Source organism: Carassius auratus, chromosome 46 (assembly GCF_003368295.1).
Source record: "Carassius auratus strain Wakin chromosome 46, ASM336829v1, whole genome shotgun sequence".
Lineage (NCBI taxonomy): Eukaryota > Metazoa > Chordata > Actinopteri > Cypriniformes > Cyprinidae > Carassius > Carassius auratus.
Genome location: NC_039288.1, coordinates 7,154,295 through 7,170,049, shown reverse-complemented (window position 1 = coordinate 7,170,049; position 15,755 = coordinate 7,154,295). Strand labels below are relative to the sequence as shown.

Genomic DNA, 15,755 nt, shown 5'->3' with positions numbered 1-15,755 from the left:
ACTTTACAGTAATCACGAACAAATAAAAAAAGTAATGGAAAACAGATGGGAATCCTGAAATAAACAAAGCCAGATAAAGCTGCCACAACTGAAGGAAAATATCCCATGATATGAAAAGAGGCACCAGTGAGACAATTGACAAGAAATCTCCATCCCATCTTCATTTCAGTGCTCAGGAGATTGATTAGCTATACTTTGTTTCTGGAAGTTTGATACAGAACATCCTGTGTTAAAAGAGACGTGTTCTCTACCATTCAGTGAAAACACCTTTGTTGTCCAAAAACACAAAAGAGGCTCAGAAACAGGGTGATTAGATTGGGCAGGACACACAGACTGTGAGCTGGCATTGATGTGTACACAACTCGTCCATTCAGATTCTGCACAGGACGGAATATTCCAGTCATTGGTTTTTCTGTTCCAAATAACAGCTGTTTATCCACTGACATCAGCTAAAACAAGAAAAGAAAGATGGTCAAAATGATCAGTGTGTGTGAATTAAAACCTGCCTTTCATAATCATATGCTTAAGGCAAGGCACTACAGGTTCGCTAAACGGTTTAGCTAATAGAAATCACAATTATTTTCATAGTTGATTAATCACAGTACATTAAGATGATTGTTTTGTTTTACAAGTTTTTAGAAACGTTTTGTTTAAATATGCAAATTATACATTATATAATTAAATATGCACTCATTTGCATATTGGATAAAGCCAGGTTCTTAATTATTCTCTCATTTTTTTTTACCTAAAGGGGTTTTTGATATCTCTTTTTATCAGAGCATAAACCAGAAAATATTGTCAACAGCAATAAAATAAAATAAAAATACTCAGTGATTTTAGGAATAAATATTATATAAATCAAATGACAACAAACCTCTTGTGTAAAAATCTTAAGAATATAGATAGGAATAGGAAAGTTTGATATAAGACTCATTTAAAGAAAACAAGCTTTAAAGGTATGAATTGTAATTAAAATGTACAGATACAAATAGTTAAAATGTAATAAAATAACACGTAAATTAAATACTTAAAAAACTCCACTAGTAGTCTAAAAAAAAAAGACGTTATGGAAGAAAAATGGTTTTGCCCATAGTGTCTTGCTTTGATTACAATCACCAGCATCTCAGGAGAATTAGTGTTGACTAACATATTGATCTCAGTTTGGTCTATGCGTAAAATAAAAAGTCACACTGTACCTGATTTTCGCTTATGGGCAGAGTCTGTTGGAAGACCGTCCACACAACAGCCTGGTCACAGCCTGGTGTGGTCAATGAGCCGGAGTACCGATAGTAGTTCAGTTTACTGGCTCGAGGGATGATGTCAGTCAGTCTAAAATCCTCAATTTCACTGCTGTTCCCTTTTGATCACATTAGGTAATGTGGAACCACAATGCAGAATGCAAAACATGTTGAATAGATAAACTAATCAAAAATAAGCAACTCAGTCCCCCCAAAATAACGTTATCTTCGATAATGACTCACCTTCATATCGGACTCTTCCTAAAGCCTGTATGACTCTGTCCAGATGTTCGTTTTCCCCAGAAGTCACCTAAAAGTGGGATGGCAAAAGTCAGGTATTAATATAGACATCAAATTATTATCTACTTGGTTCATAAAAGGGGAATCAATATGAATAAGAACTGGGGCTGTCAAAACCAAAATGATGGAAAAGTAATATACTGTAAGATGTCATTAAAGTAGTCCATGACGCCTGCATTATATACTATGTATAACATTGTATGAGGTTGATCTTCAAATTATTCAGTATAAATCTTTAAACGTGAATGTAAAGATTTAATTAAATTTTATTATAAAAAAAAAATCACAAAAAAACATTTAGAATTTTAATGTATGATTGTTTGAATTTGAAATGATAAAATAAACCTTAACTGATCTATATATATAAACCTTTAAACTTGTTTAATTTATCTAACTGTCTAGGCAACATTTCTCTTTTTCATTTAGTTTAACTTGAATAAAAAAAACTATACAAACATATTTTTAAAATAAAATAATAAAAAATGACAAAATACACAACAAAACTGCTACTAAAACATAACTAACATTAAAATGAGAACAAAACAAAATAATAATAATAATAAAAAATTAATTCAAAATATTAATAAAAACTATAAAAGTATCTCAGTTAGATAAAATACACCTATTTGGTGAGCTATAAAAATTTGTGTTCAGATAATGTTCTCACAAAAAATATTTGAAATATCACAAAGGCATCAGTACCTCAAAAAAGAAGGCAAGTGCTGCCACCCCTCTCGAGTCATTTAGAGCCTCTCCCAAGCTGCCATACTTTTCTTTAATGTGAACAATATGGAGCTGGGGGACACAATGCATCATTAAAACCTGTCATAATGTAACTGGGAGAAAATGATAGGCTTTTTAGCTTTTTATTGTCCATATATGTTTGTTAGTGACATGGACTCTCACCTCCATGGGATATCGCTCCCCGTCCACAGAATGCTCTGAGCCCTGGCTGCCGTTCTCTCCCCAGTGCAGGTGGAACTGGACGGCCTTGTATGTGGCTGGCAGACCTCCACCACGGAGACGCACAGATTGAGGAAGTGTGAAGTGAGCTGGAAAGAAGCATGGAGCTTGTAATTATAATGAACTGTTACAAGATTCAAAAGGTAACCGAGTTCGAAGTAAATCTGGTATTAAAGCAACTGAATTAAACTGAATGGAATTTTTTTAACTTAAGGTAAAGTGATCAAAAATTCAAAATCTGTCATTAATCAACCTCATGTCATTCCAAACCAGACTTTTGTTTATCTTTGAAACACAAATGAAAGACATTTTGAATTAATCCTACTAGACTGAAAGTCCATTGAAGGTTCATTCCACCAAAATGTTAACAACGCATAAAGTTCATTAAGTCATTGCAAAAGTAATTGAGCCTTCTGAAAAGACAGTCTAATGAACTAACTGATGACAGAATGTACATTTTTAGATGAACTATGCATTTAAATTTCAGTTCAATCTACCTGAATGTCCATGATTTTCCACACTCATACTGAAAACTTTCTCGTGGCCCTCGAAGATAAAACGGGTCAGTTTCGGGTCATGCTTCACTCTGCTTGTGACTATATTGATGGGTGATTGTCTCTGACCTCCACAATTAGGAAAAAGATTCTTCCACTCTGAAGGCCCTGGATGACACAATTAGAAAACACATTATTCTCACTGTATTCAACCATATGAGAAACTGTGAACAAGGACTTTGCTTTTGTGATGACTATGCAAAAACCTGTGAGTCCAGGTACAAACAATTTTGTGTTTGTGTTTGTTCTCACCTCTGCATGTGTCATTACAGGAAACCTGGCTCTGGTAGCACCACTCACCTGGAACAGAGAGAACAACCTGATGCAATTGGTTCCATGGGCCACTGCTGGAAAGTATTCAGATCCGTGACTTGAAGCCAAGGTTCAGAGCGGTCTTAAGAACCAGTTATGATGGTGGTTATTAACTAACAAATTTGTTATATAAAGCCCTGTTTTGATTCACAATGTTTTTCCTGATAATCGGTGAGCCATCTAACTGAGTCCCCCTCCTGATCACCAGGTTTGATTGAGTGCAGAACATGTGCTTGAATGCAAGGGCACCTTAAGTGTTTTCACATTACCCACCGTCTACCTGTGCACTTGCATCCCCTTCAGTTTAGTTTGCACAAAAAGGAAAATTCCTCATTTACTCACTATCACGTTGTTCCAGAACTGTATGGCTTTCTTTGTTCATGAAACACAAAAGAAGATGAAGTTAATGGGGACCAATGTTGTTTCTTTGGACCCCATTGACTTTCACTGTATTTCTTCCTTTCTCCACAAATGAAACGAAGTCCTTACTGTCTCCAAGTTTTAAATAAGAGTTATTCATTTTACAAGAAAATATTTCAGTCTTTCTACTTCAAAATCTATCTCTTTAAAATCATTTTAAGCTTGGCATTAGTTTTTTTTTTTTTTTTTTTTCCAAAAGAACTGTTATGCAAATAAAATTAAACTACTGCAATGTGATGCTGCATGTTAAGCACGAGAATGACTTCAGGTACAAAAGAGAAACAAAAAAGAAAAGTTGCACTTATGTTGATATTATGGACATATCTGCATCTGTCTTGTAACTACGAATTATGTGAAAGAAGACGGTGAACTTTGAAGAGGTCAACATGCACAAGGTGACCCTCTGTTAAAAAGTAACCTGTCTGGATTCAATAACCCAAGATGCACTGCGTTACAGGCTAGATTAACCCATGACAGAGCAATATCAATGACTGTCAGAGCAAATGTGCTGCAAAACATTGCAACTCAAACTTGCCATGTGCAATATCATATTTCAGTCTCTCTTACACAATTTTTTTTTTTTTGATTTGCATGGTAAAGTTTACCTAAACACTATACCTAAAAATACAAAATGCAGATAATTTGTCACTACCCAAAACACACACATAGTACAGATTATCTCCCTCTGCTTTTTGGATCATAATTACATTTGGGACATAATTTCCCATGAATAACCCCAACTTTTCAAATCATTCTGACACCTCTGGTTTTGCAGTTTCAGGGTAAGGGCTTGTGGTAATACAAGAGCACAAACTATAATGTACTTGGTGTATTCAATTCATAACATACAGGGCATTTAGACAAGGCACAGAAAAATTTACTAGAACTGCATTCCACTCAAAGGACAAGGAGCAGGAGAATGAGAGGCTGTGACTCGACTAAAATTCTACCAGATAGCTCATAGAAGTGTTTATGCATAGGTACTGCTGATTGTTGTGTTGCACCAACAATATTTATTATCATTATTATTATTTCTTTTATGATTATGCTATCACAAATCAACAGCTTTCAGTCAGTGGACAGGACTTTCATGCCACCATAATAAGTTTTTTTATTAATAGTGTTATGATGTGTAACTTTATACAATGGAGCCCAAGGCACACATTCTTTTCTCGATTTACTAAATTAATAAATTAACCTAGACTCTGTTGTTTATGGGTCATTAATTGCTAAGCTACATGTCACTATTCAAAAGGAAGCAATTATTGCGCTATTAATGTAAGATACACTTTTCCCTGTGCTCCACTTTGCCATCCTCTTTGACTTTTGCTGCTAGGCTATAACTGCGTAATCGCTCATGGTAAAAAAAAAAAAAAGTCTGTTCGACTGATAGAATCGAAGGGATGAAAGTTATTTTAGCGATATACAGGTACGAATCACAACATAAAATGCGCTCCGACTCTTTACTGACATACAGTTGCGCTTTACCTGGGGATTTGATATTTCTGCGATGGGCTATTTGAACTCGAGGCCTTGTTCGAAAATAACAGGCCGTCTACTGTACCATATGTAATATATTTTCATAGCCTACAGATTTTTTATTTTATTAGTACTGATTTTCATTTCTAGCTAATATTTACAGAATCATTAAAACTGAATAAAGGGGTGAGAAAACGGAACTCTGGTTTTAGCTGTTTATTTAATTATTTATTTATAGGCTTTTGCATTTATTTGTCATATATGCCTAGCAAGGCTAAATATGTGTGTATGGCTAGCTTAAAATGTGTATTGACTTGATTCCATTTGAAAAACGCAAAACAAGCATTTAGTGATCTCAGACTTTTGGATGACTATACAGGCTATGTGAAATTAAATATGGGTTCACATAAAAATGTTTGTAGCAGTTTGTAGCCCTATAATGTATACCCTATTCTATTTCAAATAATTATACTGTGGAATAATTATATGGAATATATATATATATATATATATAGTGCCAGACATACTTGAATTTAAGTTAGCATTTTGTAATTTAAAAATGTAGCCTCTTTTATTTTACTTAGAGCAGTCATTTATTCAATTATACTGCCAAACAGCCAGAGAGATACACAGCCAGCAGCTAAATAGCCCAAGACCACCCAGCCACCAGAATAGATAGATAGATAGATAGATAGATAGATAGATAGATAGATAGATAGATAGATAGATAGATAGATAGATAGATAGATAGATAGATAGATAGATAGATAGACAGATAGATCTTACCTGAGCAGAGTTCTAGAACCAACAGAACAGATGAGAGAGAGAGAATGGACTTCATGTCTACAATACCAATACAAATCTCACTGCCTTGTGTGGTAGGGACCAATTTTATAGAGTAGCTAGAGGAAAGGAAGGAGGGGAGAGGGGGAAAGAGAGTTTGACAGGTAAGAGTTAAAATGGCAGGTGTAGGGCATTTGAGGCCTTTGATGAGGACATTTAACTCTCACAATACAACCTACAGCCAGTTGAACCTAGTGAAGTTTTCCCTGAGCTCTGGCTTAATGAGTTTGCTTTCCCAAAGAGCCTGTGGAGGGCACTATTCCACAGAACTACTACAGCGTAAAACAAAACCTAATTTTTTAATTCTGTTTTAGGGCATGTAGCTTTAAGCACACTGTAAAGTTTGTCTTTGAAGACACACACATGCATCAGACCCTCTGAGAAATGAATGCTGGTTGTCAGTGAGCTACATATAACCATGGAGGAAATAATTTCAGTCCCTCCAGGTGACTCAAAGTCTAATTAAACATGTGGGGTGTCAGGACATGTTTGGACGTTTCGGGTGACTGTTTTGAGAATGATGAATGATGTAGAACAAGGCGGCCTGTCTTGTTAACCATGTCTTGTTGCTTTGGCACTGAAATCAGTTAGCACGACAAAAGCGTCTAATTAGAGATATGGGAAAACAACAATGCTGCAATGATAAATCACCCCAGCCTTTTTCCGACATAATGAACGCACCCCATCACTCTCCTTTTCTTTGCCTCTTACGATGTAGTCTTGGGCTTTTAAAGATGGGAAGCCTGTGCTTTAAATTAAATTAATGTTAACCTCCTCTCAATCATTCATCATTCCATCTAAAATGACTGGAGCTGTTGTACTGCATCGTTAAAACAGAGAGACCTATTAAAAAGTCATAAAAGCCAACTCAGCATGAAGGTCTGCCCTGTTGAGCTTTAGCATCCAAACTGGAATGACTCAATTTTATGGACATCATATAGCGTGGACGTGCGATTATGAACAAATGAAGTGGAAGGTAAACAGTAGGCAGCAAAAGGACAGTAGAGAATTAGAGAAAGGACATAAATGTACTGTAGTGCCCCAGTTTTGATGTGTGTAATGCCTCATTGACTCGTAACTCATTGTGGAGAATCATAGATTAGAGAGTCTATTGACATCTACAGTATGATGTACTAAAGAGATTCACTGTATTTGTGTTTTACCATACCTGAACACACACATGCTGGTGTCACTATATTAGTAAGGACATCATATAGATTTTATTTTTAGGTAGTTTGGTTTCACACAAAACTATCCTGTTAAAGGGACAGCTTTATACCTTAAATATTCCTAAAAAGTTCATATTCATACCTTAAAGTAGAAAGGCAGTAAGATAGGTTACTAAAAAGTTGTGAGGTACTATATGAACCCCCTTACCATCACAGTGACAAGCTGTTGTAGCCGTAAAGGTCAGGTCACATTTACTGTTTACATTTAATCCATCCGTCTGAATGGGAATCCACACAATTGGGAATTTTGTGTGAGAGCAAAATAATTATCCATGCAGATTTCACAAGGGTTTAAGTTAAATACTCATAATGAGTTTAGACGCTGACCAACAGAACGCTGCTTGCTATGCAAGTAACTTCCTTGTGAGCTGTGCGTTCAACCCAGTCTCACGGCAGTTCGTCATTGAGGACACGGAATTTAATCTATTGAATCATCTTTATGGACACAAATTTCCCTTTTTTTTCGTGTCATACAGAACGACCTTCAATCTAATGTATTTCAATGGGACGTTTTTTTTCGCGGCTGCACCTAGTTTTTCTTTCGAGAAGCACAGTATTGTTTTTTTCTCAATTGTTATTAATTTTGCAAACTTTAAGGGCTACACTACCCAACATTTAATCAGGAGATTTTAAGCCTTTTTGTATTGCTTTATATTCGATAGGCCACTCAAAATGAATATATTTATTCGTGTCCATGGGGACGTCTTTCAATCTAATCTATTTGATGCACCTCGTTTTTCTTTTGAGAGTACCATTGAAATACATTAGATTGAAGGTCGTTCTGTATGGCACGAAAAAAAAAAGGGAAATTCGTGTCCATAAAGACGATTCAATAGATTAAATTTCGTGTCCTCAATGACGAACTGCCGTGAGACTGGGTTGGTTCGTTATACATCGTACACTATAGACCAACTATTTTTTGTTCACAAAATGTCACCAAACTCCTTGAATGTAACATTTTTGCACGTTTTTGTGTTTTTCTGATAAGAGTAAGCATGTTTGCTTTTCATCCATTTCACTGCAAATGGCATGTAAGATTATAATCAGAAAACTCTAGCCGAGGTTAATTTGTATGTGCTTTGGATTTTTTACAGAATATATGACAAATTTCTGATCATTACTAAAATGAAAAGTTTTAGTAATTGTTATACTGTTTTTCTATCTCACTGCCCAGTCATTTAATTATTAATCAGAATTAGCATATGAAGGCAAATTCTAAGAAAACATCAAAGGCACTTTAAAATTCCAAACCAAATTCAAGTGGGTTTAGACATTCGCATTTAACATTTAAATTAAAATTTTTAGCAGATATTTTAATCCAAAGCAACTTTTAAATGAGGTGAACAATAGAAGCAATCAAACGAACGAGAGAGCAATAGCATACAAGCGCTGTGACGAGTCTCAGTCATGTTTTTTAAATAGAATGGAATAGAACATTATAGAATAAAAGTGCTAGTATTAGTTCGTCACTGCTAGTATTAGATCGGTTAGACATAACCAAGCAGATATTTGATGATTACAACACTTATTTCTCAGTAGAAATTAAAATCTAATGGAAACACAGTAGCATAGTGAACAATTCTCCATATAAGTTGCTGATTAGAATGGCTATTATTAACATGTTGGCTGTTTATTAGTACTTATGAAGCACATTTTCTGCATGACCATATTCTACATCCCCTACCCAATACCTTAACAACTTAACAACTACCTTATTAACTATTAATAAGCAGCAAATTAGGAGTTTATTGAGGCAAAAGTAATAGTTAATGGTTTGTTAAGAGTGAGAAATTGACCTTAATATGAAGTGTGACCATTCTAATAAAAATGTATATTTATGAATTAATTTAATGCATTAACAACTTCACCAGGCACAGCTTTTTTCTTTTATTATTCTACTGCTTACACAGGATTGTGGCATATCTCAGGCGGCAAAGGATACTGCCTTCAAACTAACCACGAATGACCTGAGTAGGATGTTATGCAAACACTGGAGTCGGAGTTTCTTTCTGCGTATGCAGCATTTTTCAGATTTGGGATGTAGCCATTGGAATGTAGTTTCATTCCTGCCTGCAGGGTTTCTTTTTACATAACATAATATTCATGTTTAAAGTATCAAAATGTAACACTTATACCATAGTATTTGGGATACTGTTACCTAATTTTGAGGGAATGAGAAAAAATGTAAATATCGTTTTTTTTTTTACAATATAATTCAAAAATATAAATATGATCCATTCTGATTTAGTATAGGGATTTTATTTCCATCAAATATGAGCATTTAATGAGGGCCCTGAAAAGCGTTGAACAGTAGGGGGTGCTGTGGCTTTTCTGATTAACAGAAAGCGGACCATAAACCAGGAAAAGACTGGCTTTTGATGTCCAACCTCAAATATGAAAAAAAAAAAAAAGAAAATAAATAAATACAAGTTCTTGTTGCTTCAGTTTCATAGGAGTGACATCATTCAAATGACATGAATCAGTGCAGTTTCTAATTAGGAAAAAGCTTAAGACCAGTACCAGGTTCATTACGTAATTCCATCTTAAGTCCTTTAATAAACAATTAACTGTGCAACAGAGTGGTTAATTTGATAAACGGACGATAAACATTTTCATTTGTTTGGGATGCCATTCATCAGGATCCCATGGGGGGCTGCAGCAGAATGCACAGCGAGTGATTTTCAAGGATCCCAAGAGGTCAAACATCAATCACAGCCAAAACTCAATGTAAGCGGTCTAATTGGTATACAGTAAGAACACCTGGAAGTGCTGCTGGCAATTCATAGCCTTCGTTTTTCAAATAAAAGAGATTTGTATTAATTTCAAGCTCAGCTGCATTTTGCAAATGGAACAGTTATTGGTTACACTTCGCTGAGAGTTGTCGGACATATTGGCTTTCTGTTTGGTGTTAGAAGGTTTGATTACCTCCTTAGATGTTTTAATCCATTTTGAATGAGCTGTGAGGAAGAACAATAACAGCTGACAGAGTCCTGACAAATTATAGGTGTTTGTGTGCAGTAAGGATCCAAAACCATCTTAACTGAAACAAAAGCATCTTGACATCATTATCCACATCCATTTGTGAAACACGTCTGCAATTTAAATGAACAATCAACAGCTCCTTAATAGTTATTAGGATCATTAGCATCAATACGCACCTGGCAAATATGATTACCAATCATATATAAAATGCTGTGTAATGTCAGTACTTGAAAGGACATAATAGTAGCTGACTTTGTTTTCAAAGCAGAGTATTAAAAGAATGCTATTCAGTCCTGCTCTCTCACTCAGTCAAACACAGTCACCTCTTGTAATAGCTCCCTGGAACAAAATAAACAAACCATCACATGGCCTCTGCCAGGGTCATAACATCATTCCCAATGGGTAAATGTTTTTCACCCCCCTAGTACTTAAATAAAACATTTCTTACAAAATATTAATGTTTCATTGCTCTTTCCCCCCCTTTCTAGCATCATCTCTGACCTAAGGGTGAAGAGCTTTCTAGTTTATCGAGGGCAAGGATACCACATGGAGGAAGGGCTGTTGTTTGCATGCATGATTTTATAAATGTCCACTGGTGTTTCGGCAAGGTTGAATCAGACAGAGAAATGTTGTTCAAAGCCAAATCCTACAGAGATTCTTTCAGTTTTCAACTGTGGTTACCTGTGAGGAGAGAATCCTGCTTGGAATTTTTTTTTTGCCAGCTTCCAGTGAATTAAAAACTATTTTAAGCTTTACTTCAACTATTGTACAGACCCCACTTGGGTATTTTATAGAATGCAATAGTCAGGTTGCTGAAGTAAAACTCCTATTCATTTTCTTTATAAGAGAAATTATTTTTTATTTTGTAACCATTAAAAGCAGACTAATGTGAGCTAAAAGGTTGTTAATAGATGGTATATACATTTGTTAAAGCCATCAGCATTAATTTAGCTTATTTTTTTAAACAGTGATGTTTAACAGTGGAATTCTCTGTAAAAAACAACATTACCCATGATTCTTCAGAAAAACCCATCAATCAAGAAATTATGACAAGCTAATTTCACCCATGCACTCACGTGAATCACTCTAAAAAATCCTGATAGGTTTTTAAAAAAATCTATTTTCTAGTGTTGCTGAAAAAGTAGGCATGCACTAATGCACTTTATCATACACAGCTGCGACTGTGACAAGTGCCACTATATACCATAGACTGTATGAAACAATGGATGTAATATCCATGACTTCACCTGTAGGTTTCTGAAGAGCATTTTTGAAGCCCAAAGTGGGCGGAGCCGGCCGTCCCCATCTTGGCAGCACGTCACCGTGCGTCACTCCCAGATAATCAAAAATGGGCAAAGAGGCTGGACATGGGTGGAGCTGAGGTGCCTGGTTGATGAAACCACGCCCACCTAATTCGACGGTAGAGAAAGTGACGGCAATCCACCTGTCACTCAAGTGTCCACACCTTTAATTATGCACAACTTAAGCCTTAATATAATTTATACAAATGGATTATTAAAAAAAAAAAATGCTTGCTTGCACTACACACTATATCTGTTACCCCAACTCATTCCTCATGTATATTTATTATAATAAAAGGTACATGAAGAGTCAGGGTATGAAGATTAGGATATTATTGGATGTTATATGAGAAATCCACAAGCAAATCCTCAAGTTACACAGGAAAAATTATATAAAGTATACCGTAAAATGCAGCATAGTAAGTACACTCTTCAACAGCAGCACATTTAAGAGTGTGAGACAGTACGCAAAATGTAAGAACCGTTATGATCAAAACAGTGCTATGTGATGCAATGTGAATACTTCTCATTTGTGCATTTTGTATGGACAGACAAGCAGGAATCATATAGAGGCTCACCTGGTTAGGACATTATGTTATTGCATAATTCATTGAAGAAGCAATAACAGTCTTTCTTTCGGGAACCCTTTTGTAAGTTCTTCAGAGAACTGCTCTTTTTGAAATGGTGATTAGAGGTTCTCCAGAAGGTTCTTTTAGTGTGGCTGTGATCTGAGGATCCCCAAATGGTGTCATGTATCTTTTAATTTTTACAGTGTACCCAGAGAGTGCTTCTAAAAGATTTATGTGATTTATGTATGTTACTTCATTTATTATCAAATTGTTCTCCAACAATAAATTGCATATATACCAATCTCTTGAAGTCAATTACATCAGAGCATGAAAAGCACACCACAATCCATCACCCTCCAGAGGAACACCTATCCCATCATACCTTTCACCCTCCTAATCAGATGAAGCAAGGCCAATATATTGCTCATACCTATTCACCCCTGCCATTATTAATAGAGTGTCATGTACAACAGTCAATATTCTTAATATCAATTTTACTGCTTGGCAGTCTGTGACAAAACATGTGCTGAGGGTTTGAGATGCTAAATTAAAAGCTGCTGGTGGATTGATTGTGTGATCACGCATGGTTATTCCGTACTTGTAATAGCGGTGTGCGGAGACGTGTGGCGTTGGAGCCGTGTCTCTTACGATCATACATTTTGGAGTGCTGATTAAATGCGCCATCACTGAACGGTACATCTCAGCTTCATCACTCTGTGGGGGAGGACCGGAGGAGGGTGTGCTAAATGATGATTCAGGATGCGAATGAGGCCTGGAAGTCTAAAATTTGGAAGATGTTCACAAACTGTCATAGAGAATGTCTTTACTCATTTGGTAAAACTTTTTTAACAGTTCCAAACATAAGTCTGGTATGTTCAGAAGTTCTGTATAATATATATTTGAAGGGGATCTTTGACTTTTTGGTCTCACATTCAGTGAAGAAATTAAGAACGTTATATTCAAAAATAGATTGTAAACCTACACGTTTTGGGAAAGAATGCCTTCTTCAGGGTCTTCTTTATACAGTGTTTAGAAAGGACAAGACAAGAGACCAAATGATAAAGCCTCTTTAAGTATTTGAACTTATAGCGCAATATCATATTTTTAAACATACTCTCATTAAAACTAAACCAACACATTCAAAAATTGAAATCCACTGTGGCATTTTACTGTGTTACTCCAGGAACTCTTAACTTTTCCAGTCATTTAGCACACACTAATAACCTTTATAAGCACCACTCTAACATATAATTAACTTCAAGACCTAAATTGCTGTTTTAGTCGTTAAAAGAAAAGATAAGCGATATCGTGAAACATTGCCTTCTGGTAAATCGAATTAGTCTCTAAATTCACCACAGTTAATGTATTATTCTCTCCAGAAGCAAAGAAGAATTAAAGGGATAGTTCATCCAAAAATGGAAACTCTATCATCATCATGAAGTCTGAATGAGTTTCTTTCTTCTGCGAAACACAATATAAAGACTGTACATGTCTGTTAGTGACAATAAATAAGAACTAGCTTTCAAGCTTCAAAAATGATGTAAGGCGCCATTAAAAAAGTATCTTCAAATTGGTCAAGATGACTTATGCGCTATATTCCAAGTCTTAAAAAAGTCATTCAACAGCTTCAGAGAATTGATTAGGGTCTCACCTAAGTCATGGTTTTAAGGGTGGAAGACAGCCCTGGTTATTCACTCCCCCCACCAACAATTCCTGCCTGATCTGAGACTCGAACCCACAACCTTCAGATTACAAGTCCAAGTCTCTGACCATAACTCCGCATTTATTCATTTATAAACAGGAACAATGTTGTTTTTGTATTATTTATATAGTTTTATATAGTATTTAAATGTAACTTTTATTTGTTTTTGTATATATATTTAACGTTTTAGTCATTTTAAGTGTTTTTAAGCATTACGTTGTTATTTTTTTGTTATATTTTTAATTTTTTAACTAATTTATTAAAAACATTTTTCAAGTTTTAATCTCATATTTATATTTTTTGTTATTTCATCTGAATTTAAATTACTGACAATTATTATTATTATTATTATTATTATTATTATTATTATATATATTTTTAACCAGTTTTAGTTTTACGTTTTACGCTACGTATTTTATGAGTTCTTGTAAATGTGCCAATGAAAGACAGGTCAGTGATTTTCATTGGCGCCTCCAAAAAATGTTAACAGGGGTGGCCAAATGAGGCCACAGTAAACTTTGGGGTGGCACATTAAAATAAAGAAAAAAAAATTAAGGGTTTGCAATATAGACAAAAAGTTATATCTCTGTGAATTCTAGGATTTTATCGATAACGATAATTAGACTATTTTGCTGAGTGTTATTTTGCTGATATCTTATTTTTAATTGTGCTGACATCTGATTTTTTTTTTACCTTTACAACATTGTATCTAAAAGTATGCACCATCTTTTAGGTCAAATACTTGCATTTGGGCTGTTAACAAGCAAATGCAATCAGTTTCAACAAAATTTATCTTTGCAATGCAGATAAAACAGAAGCTGCATCTGAAGTGCCATTTAGATGTTTTTACACACTGTTTAATGCAGCTCCGTGGAACATGGAATACTTTAACCTGCAATTACAAATGAATAAATAATGTTTTGATACTTTAAAGATAAAACATTGAAAACTGATGTTTGAAATTATAAAAAAAATGAAAAGGTACCTAAAATGTGAAATTAAAAACGCCAATAGGTGGCAGCGAGTCACTGTTAATAAGTGAGTCATTGCGATTGAACCGAATCATTTAAACGGTTGATTCATTCAGGAACGAAAAACTTTAATGTTGCTTAGAGACGCAAAACTGTGGCTGCAGCAGGTGCTGCACTTTTTTTTTTTCACTTAAACTATTGCGAATTTACATTCTGCATTTAAATTAATAGTACCCACTGCAAATAATCCTAGGGGTGGCCACAGGGGTGGCCAGAGTTTATACAGGGGGGGCCGTGGCGAACTATCCCTTAAGTATTTGGCCTCCTGACACTTCAATCCTGCTTCAGCTATGACCGCATGTGTCAGCTACCCTTGTCTGTCATCTTAACAATACCTGCTCACCAAAAAATCTCCCAGGCATCCATCACTCTGGCCTATTTATATATCTGGCAGTGGAAAGATCCCATAGAAAGCTGATGCCACCAAGGTCTTACCCAAATTGAATTCTGTCCAGGGTCAAAGGTCAGCTTTTCGTCTTCTTACCCTTCTCTCTGTGAGATTGCTCTACACAGCGGTGAGGCAGCGAGTGGCTCTGAACTGAAGCTGATGAGGGCAGAAGAGAAATAGAAGGTCATGGACACAAACGTAGAGTAACAATCTTGTTTCTCCAGCTCAGTTTACTCGCTCTTCAGTTACTGTGAGACGCAGCCAATGCAGCTCTTGTTTGTTTGTCTAAGTGTGTGTGTGAGTGTACGTGCACAAATCTTTATGGGAGATAGAGAACATGTGAAAATAGCAGTTCCATCAAGGCAATGCAATGTGCAATTTCCCAGGACAGATTAAAGTCAAAGAAGTCATCCCCAGTCTGAATGCAGGGGGGTGACAGACAGC

The 15,755-nt window shown here is 35.5% G+C and overlaps 1 protein-coding gene across 1 annotated transcript; it reads right to left on the bottom strand.

Moving 5' to 3' along the window:
* On the bottom strand, nucleotides 1–6,114 carry ca4c (carbonic anhydrase IV c). Its single transcript, XM_026234052.1, has 8 exons — nucleotides 6,053–6,114; nucleotides 3,308–3,355; nucleotides 2,999–3,163; nucleotides 2,445–2,590; nucleotides 2,241–2,333; nucleotides 1,482–1,548; nucleotides 1,197–1,357; nucleotides 1–449 (listed from the first exon to the last, which is right to left on the bottom strand). The coding sequence occupies exons 1-8, from the start codon at nucleotides 6,105–6,107 to the stop codon at nucleotides 255–257; spliced, it is 930 nt and encodes a 309-aa protein (XP_026089837.1). The 5' UTR covers nucleotides 6,108–6,114; the 3' UTR covers nucleotides 1–254.
* Nucleotides 6,115–15,755: the final 9,641 nt, after the last annotated feature.

What these genes read in the sequence shown, in the direction of transcription:
- ca4c (XM_026234052.1), bottom strand. Translation starts at nt 6,107, where the DNA reads ATGAAGTCCATTCTCTCTCTCTCATCTGTTCTGTTGGTTCTAGAACTC. An exon ending in CACTTGCCTTCTTTTTTGAG is followed by an intron (nt 1,549 to 2,240) that starts GTACTGATGCCT and finishes TCCCACTTTTAG; the next exon opens with GTGACTTCTGGGGAAAACGA. An exon ending in TGCCCATAAGCGAAAATCAG is followed by an intron (nt 450 to 1,196) that starts GTACAGTGTGAC and finishes TTCTTGTTTTAG; the next exon opens with CTGATGTCAGTGGATAAACA.